Source organism: Micrasema longulum, unplaced genomic scaffold (genome assembly GCF_059751315.1).
Source record: "Micrasema longulum isolate JH-2025_06_02 unplaced genomic scaffold, ASM5975131v1 h1tg000067l, whole genome shotgun sequence".
Taxonomy (NCBI): domain Eukaryota; kingdom Metazoa; phylum Arthropoda; class Insecta; order Trichoptera; family Brachycentridae; genus Micrasema; species Micrasema longulum.
Genome location: NW_028277274.1, coordinates 512,992 through 526,343, shown reverse-complemented (window position 1 = coordinate 526,343; position 13,352 = coordinate 512,992). Strand labels below are relative to the sequence as shown.

The window sequence follows — 13,352 nt, the reverse complement described above, 5'->3', positions numbered from 1 at the left end:
AAAAATGAAGCTATAAAAATTACCCAAATATTATTACCTTTATATATATATATAATTCCTCTGTACGTGTGATGTCACTGAACTCCTCCTAAACCGCTTAACTGATTTACGTGCTGTTTTCATAGAAATATAGATCTTTGCGCTGTGTGTGTTCGTAGATATTAAAATATTTAATCGAGTACGTAAAAAAAAAAGTATGGAGCATAAATGTTTTATTCATCGGTCTACCAGGGTTGCATCGAGGAGAATGCATTTACAAAAAAATGGAAAGATGTGGTTTTTTGTGTATAAAAAAATTTTGTTTTTGAATGTTTACTAATAACATTTGTTTTTTGTGGATCTCAATCAGATTCTTTCTTTAAATTCCTTATAATTTCCACCCATTTATTTCTTTTTACTAGATTTTTGGTAATACTAAAATAATATTCAATTCAAAACATTTAAAAAAATCGTATTCCTACATAAGTACACCCCTCTGTTGGTGAGAAGACCGGAGTTTGACGTTTGTAAAAATAATTCCATATTTGAAAAAATATTTATTTTATATTTTGGAATTCAACCATAAACAAGTACTAGGTACCTACTTAAATTCAATATTTGAATATTAACAATTTTTAGTTTTGGAATTCAATCGTAAACAAGTACCTAGGTACCTACTCATCAATGAAAAGTCTTTTTCCAAGGTAAATAGTTGGCAAGCCAACGTTCGGGCAGGACAACGTCTGTCGGGTCCGCTAGTTATTAATATAAAGCGAGCACATAAGTACATAAATTATCATAAGAATACTGGCACTATCCTAACACAGATCCTTATATGACCCTATCAACCTTGTGTGAAATTCAATTTTGTCATAATCCATGAAAATTTCATATTATAGACTCACATTGACATTTTGTTTGTTCTGTTTTAGCATGCTGGTGACCCTAAAGAGGCATACAAGTGGTTAGAAGAGGCGCAGGCTCTCGACACAGCAGATCGCTACATTAATAGCAAGTGTGCTAAGTACATGCTGCGCGCCGGTAAGATACGAGAGGCTGAGGAAATGTGTGCCAAGTTCACCAGAGAAGGTATACTTTCAAATATATTTTGTTTTAACAGAGATGAAGGAATCGTTAGGGAATGTGGAAGTTTGTGACAATATTGACTGGTTTAAGTGATATTTTTCAGACTGTAACATTCACTATTTAGACGGATGTGTCATCCACATTCCGATGATTTTTACAGCTTTAAGTATATGCGTCTTTACTATTTTTTTTATGAGTCTTGTAGCTTTTTTATATTCTGTATGTGAGGTTTCCTCTATGGACTGATGGCTACACTTGGGTAAAATCCTAAAAACAGTAAATTGAGTATCGACAAGTCCGGCCTCGTCTCGTAGCTGTTAGTTCGTTTACCTACCGCTCTTGGTGTCCTGGGTTTGATTCCTCACAGGGTGGATGTGAAATATTTTTTTATTTATAAATCATATAACACAAAGTATTTAACAAGTATAATACAATTGAATTACATTCCCAGGAGTTACAACAACTCAATTCGGATATAAATAATATTAGCATTTAGAAAATAACACATATTGAGAACAACAAAGAAACAAATCAAGTTTAGCACCTTTATAACTAAATATACAACAGCAATATATACGCCTAAAACCTTTTCTTGCACAAGCAGAATAAATATATATAAAAAAATGCTTTTAAGAATAAAAAAAGTACTGAATCCATTAAAGGAGATAAGGTCATTAACATCACATGCCATGCAGATGATGCTGCCATAGTGATGATGAGAACATATCCATCTCAGTTAGTAAACATCTGGATGCCTAAGAAATGTCGTCTAGTACAATAAACACATGATTATTGGAAACATAATTCGGATATACAAAACGTGTGTCAGAACAAATCATGGTGTATACAACAGAGGTGAGGATAGATAAGAGAGAAAATAAAAAATACGAAAAACCAAGTAGAAAAACTAAATAGAAAAACTAAATAGAAAAACCAAATAACTGCTCAGAACGTCAGAGATGAAAGTTCTAAAGGCAATCGCAGGGAAACCCAAAAGAGGCAGAATCTAGAGTCAAGAAGTTAGATGGATTTGCGATACCCATTGTATTGGCATATTGATTTTAAAGGTAATTCTACACTGCAATATGCATCACTGGGTGTGGATAGGATAATTATATGTTTTTTTATGTAACATAATGTTTTAATATGCCATTATTTTTCAATTTCTGTAATTAAATCTTATCATTTGTATTTTTTTTTCTTAATTATAACCTCGCTCAAAATTTCATTAATTTTACTCAAGGGGAGAGTCTGAAAGTTTTTTTTGCCTACCATCTCTGGGATCCTCCCAATTTTAAATTAGCATGTTGCAAAAAGGCTGTGTTTCGGTATTCTCTATTCACCAATAGATGTCTCTCAGTGAACGAATGACCATTCCATTCCTAAAAAAACCTGTTTTGCACGGCAATTTTTATTGATTTGTTATTGGTAATCGTAAAATCATTATTTAATTCAGCCGACAGATGGCGCTGGTGTACCAAATTACAGAGTGATACGCATACTTAATTTTTCTAAGAAAACGTTTTGCTATGTGAAAACAAATATACTAGAAGTACAGTGCATTTGAATGTTTATTGAGCCTTTATAAAGTGTTAGTGCCTATTGCCGAATCAAAAAACGTTCAAATTTCGTTTGTCTTAGTAGGTACGCTAGAATATTTTATTTGTAAATGTTTGGTCACGCACACATAAGCAAAGGTTTATTGAAGATTTGAATGGACTGTTTATGTATTTTTTAATAATAAATATTTTCGTTCTTATGATTTACCCGAATATTTAAATTTTGAGGTCATTTACAAAGAGTTATAAATAACTCACTATTAGAAAATGGAATCAAGTTAATATAAGTTACTTTTTAAGAATTATGAAATTTATATCACTATATCACTATATCGATAAATATTTACTTCGCTGTGAAAGAAGCAAAGGAAAATGGACGTTAAAAATTTGTAGAATGGTGAATGTCAGTGTGTAAAATGGTCCCTTCCTTCCTTCACGAAAACTTTATCCATATCTGTTGCATACTATTGTCTGATGTGTAGTTTGTCTATTATTTTTCTTATTCTGTTTGTAATTTTTTTAGGTGTCGCGGCTACAGAGAACCTCAATGAGATGCAGTGTATGTGGTACCAGACAGAATGCGCAATAGCCTACCAGCGCTTGGAACAGTGGGGGGATTCACTTAAAAAGGCCCATGAAATTGACCGAGTAAGGATTCTCTTCAACTTTAAAATCTGTACATAAAAAAATCACTATTAATAGGGTACACGGTGACATAGATTGATGAATAGGTATTTGAACATAGTTTTTCTGCCACTCTCTCGCAGATGTCTCCCTGATACTGCGCGTAAAAGACAACTGCACATCGGACTGATTATGCCTAGTTGAAATTGACAAATTGAGATCTTGTATTCCCAATTTCCGCACCACAGAACTAAACTGGTTTTGATTTTTTTAAATATCTGAATGATATTTTCTATGTAGGTACCTTTTGCGTTTTATAAAAATATTTATCATGTTTGTATACCGTACGTCTGAAGACAGCAGATAAAACTGGGCACTTTACCAATGGTAATTATGATAACAATGGAGTAACAAAAAATGTCCAAATAAAAAAAATTGAATTACATCAAAATAAAATTAGTTTAAATATACTATTAGAAAAATTGTAAAACCACCATAATGAAGAACTTTAGCCCTACGGGAAATTAGATACAAAAAATATTTTCTTGCGCCCGTTAAAAATTAGAGCATTAAATTGTATGGCAAAATTTCTTGAAAATGTACAAAAAAAATAATAAAAAATATTTTTATGAAAACGCACTACTTTGAATGACGTCACTGGTTCATATGAACCACCCAAAGATATGAGAGCTTTGAAGGATATCTGGTTTGGTCACCGTAAACGAACCAATCGGAATAACTGTCAGAGAACAACCCCTGACGTCACACGCGGAGTTATTTCAGAAATACAAAACTCAATCATCAAATAAAATCATTGCGCATATAATACGATACATAAAAAAACTTTAAAAATTTGGCTTAGTTTAATATTCTATTGACAAATAATTTTTTTTTAAAAAGACACTGAACTTCCTCATTGGGGATTGAGAATATTTTTACCTATTTTCAATAATTTCATTAAAAATATTTTGTATTTTTTCAATATTGATGTGTTTTTTTATTGAATATCAAAAAACATGTTTAAAAATTTTATGTACCTAAATTCAAAAACACAAAAAAAATCAAATGATTTTGCATAAAATACATACAATGATTTTTACACAATAATTGAACACACTAAAAATAAATATTTATGTAACAGTTTTTTTGTTATTGTTAATGGATAATATGATTGTAAAATTTACGTGAATTAGATAATTTAGCTTGAATAATAGAAAACTTCTAATAATTAAATAAATCCTTTTCTTATACTTGTGACGTCACCCTTTTCTCCGTAGTTGTACCCAGATATCTGTGGCCTTTCTATTTCCTTTTGTTTTTCCATACAATTGAATTATGTCCAAAAAACCTTTTTTTAATACTTTCATTCAAATCTTTTTCCAGCACTTCTCGGAGATAATAGAAGACCAGTTTGACTTTCACTCGTACTGCCTGCGCAAGATGACGCTGCGTTCGTACGTGGGGCTGATGAGGCTGGAGGACGTTCTTCGCTCCCATCCCTTCTACTTCCGGGCGGCCGCCACTGCCATCGCCGTGTACCTGCGTCTGCACGACCGTCCGCTGAAGGACGCCCAGGCTGAGATAGAAGCTAACACAGGTCGGTACTTCTATTCTTTACCATATTCAGATTTTGAAGCAGGTGAAATAAAAATACCTTGTATTTAGAACATCTACAAGGAAGTTGCTCTCGTTATGTTTTCCTTTAGTAATGTCATCGGTTGGCAGGTGAAACTAATTATTACAGATTTGTGGTAGGATGACATTATTTAACTGTGTTTTATATTTTTCAACAATCTCTTGCAAAACTGTAGTGTTTGAAATTATCTATACAATCCTGAACCACTGTTTCAGATTGCTTAGTAAATTTAGTGATTTTTGTTAATGGAACAGATTGTTGAATAATATAGAACTTAGTGACATAAAATCACTATCATTTTTACAGTACTCAACCATTTTCTTGGAAATGGATAGGATACATAATATGATCTAAAAACAAAAACATTAGTAAAACATCATTCAGTTAAACTGCTATGCCATATTTTTCATTCTTGACTGCAATATCACAATTCATAATATACTTTGATTAAACCAAAAAATATGTTTTAGTTTGGAATACTGTGAAGCCTTTTCAACCATCAAATGTGTAAAAAAAAATTCATTCTGTCAAGATAAGGGTTAATGAGTTTGACCAATCAGCCGACGATGTGAAAGATGATGATTTGTTTTTCTAGATTACTGTGCCATGTGTCATCAGCATTTTTTTGCCAAAATTTTGGATTACATTACAGCGTCCATCACATCAACCCTAATAAACAAAATTCGCGTCTGCATGGCCGGAAAATCTTTAAAATTCAATGTAAAAGATGTCAATTAAAATATGACCAAAGTTATGACTTTGGATTTAAAAAACTTTGGTGAAAAGGACTTTTTGTATTGACAAAAATGACACATTTCATGATGTTTGTATTAGTTCTTAGGATGTTACAAGCCAACTTAGTAAACCATAAATAAACAGTAAAAACTAGGCTTAAACAAAATTGAATTTCTACAAAAAAATCAGTTTTTTTTTTGTTGTTATATTATGATTGAATCATTGCTTTGCCGACAAAATGACTTTTAGTCAGACACTATTGCTGATATTTGAAAAAATATTTCTTTTAAAATTTTTATTTACTAAAATATATATTACAATAAAATAAATAACGTATCCCTTACTCTATGAGGCCAAGAGTCCTGTGTTGAGTTGGAATACAAAATAATAGAAATTGGAATCATGCATATTATTAAAGAATACTAAAAATAAAAATAATTACAAAACATTTTTTTTTATAAACATCTGTACAACACGCTTAATAGTGTATGAATCTATGCAATATCTCGCAGCAGTCTCCTGCAATGGTCTCTTCCCTTAGACAAAATTCAAACTTGTACACTTTTCCTGAAAATGGCTTTCGTTTTGGAGAACTTAATTTGTTCATCCGGGACATTGAACACTCTTGGGGCCACAAAAGAGAAATTTCTCTGAGCAAAAGTCGTACGTGTTTTAGCTACTAAATAATTTTCCCCCTTTGAATTTATCTGAATCTACCTAGTTTATCAACTCCGTAAAGATGTATCCTCCTCATTTGTTCTAGGAAACTACTTACTAACGAAACATTAATACCTCTTCTCATATATCAAACCATTAATCACGCACATTTTCCACATTAAATGGTACTGTCATACTCACCAACCCCAATGGTATATACAGGGTGTTCTTTAAACCCTGTCACATCCGAAACCACGATGATCAGTATGGGCAAGAAGACATATTAGCATATTTGAAAAAATATTTAGAATAAAGAAAATTAACAAAAAATTTAATATTGAACAAAACAAATGGTTGCCTACTTCTGCAGAGGAGAAGCGAGGGGAGCGCGGTCACGCGTTTTGGGCGTATCAGACTTCCCCTCCCCACCCCCTTGTTTCTCCCTTGAAGAAGTCGGAAACCATTTGCTTTTTCAGAAATTATATTTTTTAAAATTTTATTCATTCTAAAAATGTATTTTCATGTGCCAATATGTCTTCTTGCTCATACTGATCATCATGGTTTCAAATGAGACAGGGCTTAATGAACACCCTGTAGATACAATAAAAATTATTTTCTAAACTGACGATTGATTGGAAGCCTTAGATCTTTTCACACTACATAATTAAGTAATTAAAACTATAATGACATTTTTAAGTAACAGATACCAATCCACTTTATCTAAAATCCAATTATGATGATGAAATAAATAAACCATTCGTATTATCAAATCCTTTTATTTAAAAAAAAGTAACAGTGTTTGGCGGGTCTTTTAGAGCACAATCGCCTTCTACATACCTCATACTCTTACTATGCATAGATTACAATCAAATTCTTATAATTTTCTTCCTAAATTGAAGAGATGAACTTAATATTAACAATAAATAGTTCACAGGGTGTATTTACAAGTAATAGTAGTACAGTAAAGATATAAACAATATGGAAATGAATTAAAGTTTACGGTGTTTATGCCTTTTAAATTAAAAAAGATTAAAAGAAATTAACCCAAAAATTCCTTCTTGTAATAAAAAAATCAAACATTCCTGAAAAAAAAAAATCATATTTTGATGAACAGATAAGGATATTTTAAAAAAATGGTTTGTAAAAGAGTGAATTTTCAACTGATTATTAAAATTAATTGCTCAATCACAATGGCCCCACTTGTCGGCCATAGCTGATGCGATAAAAGTTTCTCTCCATGATTGTTTATTGTTTTAGCGATTTTAATGGAACATCGACTAAATTTTATCAATCGGGGATAATTGTATTTTTTAATATTGCCACACTTCAACTTCATGCGTAGCAACACCAATATTAAATGTCACTACTCAAAATATGTAGGTTTTCCAAATAACAATATTTGGCACCATTGAATTATTATATTAATTCTAGAATGGAAAATGCTTTAATTTTTTTTTTTTTATAATATTGTAAATGTTTGTGCTCAATTTATCGTGTTATATATATTTTTTAAACTCAATTCGAGACAGAAATATAGTGAAACATTAGTTAAACACGGTACATAATCTTATGACGACAATGTCGTATGATAGATCGTAAATGAATTAATCAAGGCAAAACAAGCAAGCTAAACATTTTTATTATTAAATAAAATACTTATAAGTTGTAATTAAGTTTTTTTAAAAAGAAAACCTTGCAACGTACAAAACAAACAACAAACGGACAAACTGAAACTCGACAAACTAATTCACACTCTCTGCGATCAGTCAAGTTGGTTAAGAACTTTTTGTCGACGTGATAAACATCTGTGATTGAGGTACAGACAGTCGAATCTTTTTTACATAATTATTTAATCTATGTAATATGCTTTGAAAAATATTTACAAAAGATAATTACAATAAGTTTTATAGTCTAAGTTTATTTTTATAACATCTTCACTCCAAGAATACTGATGACAATCGATGGTGTTTTAAACACAGTTTTTGCAATGCACATACATACGTCATCCCATTAGCTGTCAGATTGTTTATGCAACCAATCCTTCAATCAGACAAGATATGTTAAATCTAACAAGTATTTTATTATTTAAATTAGTTTCTTCAATATCAGAAAGAAATATGGCATACATATTGACCCCATCGCTCTTTGACTGCCACAAACAATTAATTATATCTCCCCTTTTTATATTTAGGATTACATTATGTAAATTGCCAGTTTTTTTTTTATTTAATAAAAAAAATATTACAATAGTCATTTATTTAATGTTAAGTTCTTTCTAGAACTGGCTGCAGTGATTAACAAGTAAACCACATGATAAATTTATGTTCCGTAAATAATTATTCGCTTATAAACAAGTATTTACATGTTCATGTAGTTAAAATTTAGTTTTACATATTTGCATTTCTCCAAGAACTATCCACAGTCATCGTAACATTAAACTAATTGATTATAACAATTTTCTTTTAATTTATAGGAGGTTTATTAAATCTACAATTTTATATAATTTAAAAAAACCTAACCTTGGCATTTCAAGTACCTAGTTCTAACTGCACATCTCCGGAGCAAAAGCATTTTACCTCATGATGTAATAATTATTACTAATAACTAATTAAGCATAGCATTTACATCACATTTGCGCTTTTCAATTGTATTGTCCACTATATTTATATAAATATTCAGACTAGTGCAATACAATTCTTACTTCACAAGCAACTTTAATCATAATAAATTCTATCATAAATTACGTTAGTAAATTTAGTGTTCCGATAGTTGTTTGAATATCACTTATTTGTACCGCGAATGTGTCTTATTTATATTTATTCCTATTGACACTTAATACTTTTTCTCTGTTTGATATTTTTGCACATTTCCGGCATGGGGCGCAGTCTTATTAATCTAAATCACTGGTTCACTTTTAACTAAGCGAGGATATTTCTTCAGCCGTTCTATATTTGAAATTTTCTGGTCTCGCCGGTTGTGGGGTTAGGAAATACACGTGAGCCCCTTCCCCTGGTAATCTGTAGGCTACGAGAGAACCTGGTCTTCCTTCTGCGACCTGTCTTTGACTATACCCCCCGTTTCCTTGCGGAACTGGTTGTTGACCTAACGATCTATAGTAATCTAGTTGGTCTCTAGCAAACTGATGTCCTTCTCTGATTGGCACTTGTTCGGCTTTGATTACCTCTACGTTTTGAGATCTTTGCTTTTGATAAAGCTGTTCTCTTATCTGCTTAAGTTGCTGCTCCGCTTCATACTTAGCTTGTATTTGCGGATTAACAATCGGTACGAATTCGCTTTCTGGATTAATCAGTGGTCTAGGCTGTCTATAATTTACTTCAGTATCTCCCAAAAGTGATATAGGCTTTTGTTGATTTCTAAAGTTTCTTGTTTCATCGTCATTTGCGTACTGTATATTGATTGCATTGTTAATGGGTGTTTTTATGGTACTTACTTCGACAGGTCTGAGTGGTGTTGTGACTCCCAAGCCTTGTGAATCTCGGTTTCCATTTTCGATTTTCTGTCCGAAAATGGTAAAATAATTCTTCGTTATATCATCAAATAGACTTTCTTCTTGTTTTGTGTAGTAAGCGTGATTGACTGGAATTTTTGTAGTTGGACCATGATTATTTCTTAGCTTCTGTGTTTTAATCAATGGTGTAGGCGTGAATACTGATGGTCTATTCGTCGCCCTTTCTACTGTCTGCTTTATAGGAGCATCATTATAATCGTAATCTTCCGGTTTCACTGTTGAAAAATATTTTGATGGCAGAGGACTTTCTGTTGTTACTCTAGGACTTTCTGCCAATATTGTTTTTGGTGTGGTTGGAAAGTCACCATCATAATTAAAAGGTTTACTATAAGATATCATTGGCCTAAATGGTTCCGAGTCGTCCATTTTGGGAGCTCTGAAGGTATTCTGTTCGGGGTGAGGATTATTGTTTTGATAATTACTAAATTGGAAAACTGGTCTTGCTGTGGGCTTTGCTTGAACTTTCTGTCTAACTTCTCTGAAAGGATTAGGTTGATACAGCTTTACTTTCGGTCGAGTGGTTGTATAATAGTCGATAGTTTGTTGTATACTCGCTATTTGATCGTAAAACGATGGTCTCTGTGGCTGTTGCAGGTTTTGTTGTTGGGGTACATAACTGCTCTGTGCCTTAGGATTCTGATTGATGCTGAAGTATTCTTGGGTAAGAGTCCTAGATCCCTGGCGCTGAGGAACATAGAAGAAAGGTGACGGGTCTCTACTTGGAATCGGTCTAAATTCTAAGTTGGTAGATGGTACGAAACTACCTTGATTAGCTGTGTTGTATAAGTAGTTGTCTCTTATAATCTGCCCACTCTCTCCCACAGATTGATAATAATTTCTACCGTCATAGTACGTTTGTGGTGCAGATGTAGTCTGGGTTTGCTTGACAGGTTCTTCGTAAAAGTAAAATGACGCAACGGATTTCCCATCTTCCTTCGGACTGTAAAACTCTGGCTGAATACGCGTGTTGGGAGCGGCTTGTCTTGTGTACTGGATCTGTGAAAGAATATCTTCGTAATTTTGATTGTTGTAATAAGCCCTCAGAGGTACTGCGGTGGAAGTAACATAGTTCTCAGACAAGTGCTGCACTCGCGAGCTCTCCGGGGGACCGTACACGAGGAACGGCTGCGGAGAGGGCGCTACGGAATTACTCTCCAGGTAATTGCTCTTGTCTGGGTAGTCGTACAAACCGCCGGCTACTGGTTTAAGCGTAGTCTTCAGAGGTTTGTGTAAAATTGTGACCGCCGGTCGCTTTTTCTCTACTATTTTTACTGTCGTTGGCGGACGTGTGGCCGTCGGAGGCGAAGTGGAGTACAATTTTCTTGGAGGTATCGGTTTCGGGATAATAACAACTCTATCTGGCTTCCTTTGAATCGGCCTAGAAGTAATCGCGATCGTTTTTGTCGGGGGTATAGAAACGATTTCGATGCTGTTGTCTGGACTGTCGGGTAAGGCAGCTTCCGGTTTGGGAGCTGGCAGATAGGTAGGAGCGGGACGATGGGGTGGCTTGGGACGTAGCACCACTGTCGGAGGTGAACTCGTCGGCGGATAAGCGTGGCCAGCCGGTTGCGTTGTGGTAGACGGAGTCTCGGTTTCCAAGGGTCCGAAAAAATCTGGAGGCGGCGGCAGAATAATTCCCGGGACTAGAGGACCAGGTGGAACAGCGCTCGTGTTATCTGGGGTGTACGAGAAACTGTACGGTGGCGGATAATAGTTAGATGGATCGTCTTCATCGTAAAGATCAGTTAAGTTACCCGGAATGTAGGCCCGCTGCCGTTCCCCGATAGGAAAGGGAATGGAGCAATCGGGAACGGCGTTCCCCCGGGAGGAGCGTCTCCCGGATAGGCACCCGAGGGCGGGTAGGGCGCGGCCGAAGGGGGGTACGGGAAGCCCGAAGGAGATACGCCTCCGTAGCCCTCTCCCGTCGGTATGGCCGGAACGCTGCCATTAGGCGTGAGGAATACGAGCGGTCCGCCGTCCGAGAGGCGGACTGGAAAGGGCGGCGGCACTGCGGGTTTGGCGGGGAGCTTGACCTGGCGGGGAGGAGCTTGGTAATCATCCAGGGGCGGGTACGCCTCCCCGTCGGTTCCATGACGAGACCCGTGATCTGGATACGATCCTCCTCTCAAAACCAACAAATGATCTTCGGACAACCAAATTTCAGAATCCTTAAGTCCTCCGAGGTTACTCGCGTTGTCCTTATTTTCCGTTTCCGGATTTGGATTATAACTCAACAGACCGGGTCTGGTAGGCGTTTTCAAAAACAACTCCTTTTGAATCAATCCGTACTTTCCCTCTTTCACTTGGTCAGCAAGCGTTTTCTTATCTTCGTCCACCTCGGCCTTTTGTTGCTTCCCTTTTCTTTCCCGTTGCCCGCGCTCGACATGAGCATGCCGTCGTCCCACTGCCCCTGGTTCCACCCGACGTGTTGGCCCTCCGTCTTCACGACGATCCCCGCGAATTTCTCGTCGTAGTTCTTGACATCGTGCACCGGGTAGTTTTTCGCGTCCTTTTCGTATTTCGCGTCCTTGTCTTCGCGAGTCCGCACGTCTTTGTTGACGAAGGCGAACGTGTTCTTCCCGTGGTCGGGCAGTCTGCCGGCGTCCTTGGTGGTGTTGTGCAGCTTGATGTGTCCGCCCGCGAGCCTCGCCAGGGTCCTGGTGACCGGCAGGCTGCGCTGGTCGCGCGCCGCCTTCACGAAGGAGGACGGCGGGAGTACGTAGGTCGGCACGAGCACGCTGCACTGCGCGCACACCGCGCACGCTAGGAGCGCCAGCACGGTGCAGTTGAACATGGTTGCCTGGAAAAAGGAAACATTCCTGGTTAGAAACATGTGGGACAGAGTGACTTAGCAATTTTACATGATTTTTAACTTTGATGCCAGGTCGGTAGGTGCATATATTTTTAGTCTAGTTGGTCAAAACTCTGGTTTTTCTAACATTACATATCTATCGATTTCGTTAGATGGTTAAATTTAAAAATCTTAGTTGGAAAGAATTTTCCAATCCATATTGGTGAAGTTATTATTACTTTTTTCCACAAAAAATTACGTATATTTTTTGCTTTATTTTGCGTTTTTTATGATTATGATCCCAGAATCATACAAGAATTTTTTTTTTTCAAATTCGTTCGTTTTTTTCCCCTCAGTTTATAAGTTATTTCTATATGGATGTGCGTTAGGTTTAAAAAGGTGTTTTTTTATTGGTATACTAATATCCATTTTATTAAATATAAAATAACATTCATAAATATAAACATATGACGTCACAGGCCAGTTGGCATTTGACCTTAAATAATGCAAATAATAACGGAAGGAATCAGGTACTCTAACGAATCGAACTGTTGAAATATGAATGCCATTTTAGGCAGGATTACGGATAGCAACCTAGTGGACTAAAATATACGCCATAAAGACGATTGCCAGCAATTAGAAAACAATAACCCGACATTATTATTAAATATACTATCGGAAAAATAAAATCGCAAAGTAAGTGTTCATTCAAACATACGTACGGTCTCAAAGAGTCTTATGAACGTAGAAAATATG

At 35.4% G+C, this 13,352-nt stretch overlaps 2 protein-coding genes across 2 annotated transcripts in view; one reads left to right on the top strand and one right to left on the bottom strand.

Moving 5' to 3' along the window:
- The window catches only part of Naa15-16 (N-alpha-acetyltransferase 15/16), a 330,864-nt gene that overhangs the window by 9,350 nt on the left and 308,162 nt on the right, over positions 1 to 13,352 (top strand). The window contains exons 7-9 of the mRNA XM_088231079.1: positions 912 to 1,068; positions 3,148 to 3,272; positions 4,632 to 4,845. Of these exons, the coding sequence (XP_088087205.1) occupies positions 912 to 1,068; positions 3,148 to 3,272; positions 4,632 to 4,845 (496 nt within the window). The remainder of the gene's footprint in view (positions 1 to 911; positions 1,069 to 3,147; positions 3,273 to 4,631; positions 4,846 to 13,352) is intronic.
- The window catches only part of LOC148285046 (uncharacterized), a 105,345-nt gene continuing 101,125 nt past the window's right edge, over positions 9,133 to 13,352 (bottom strand). Inside the window, 3 exon segments of the mRNA XM_088231057.1 lie at positions 9,133 to 11,565; positions 11,568 to 12,161; positions 12,164 to 12,605. Of these exon segments, the coding sequence (XP_088087183.1) occupies positions 9,191 to 11,565; positions 11,568 to 12,161; positions 12,164 to 12,605 (3,411 nt within the window). The 3' untranslated portion in view covers positions 9,133 to 9,190.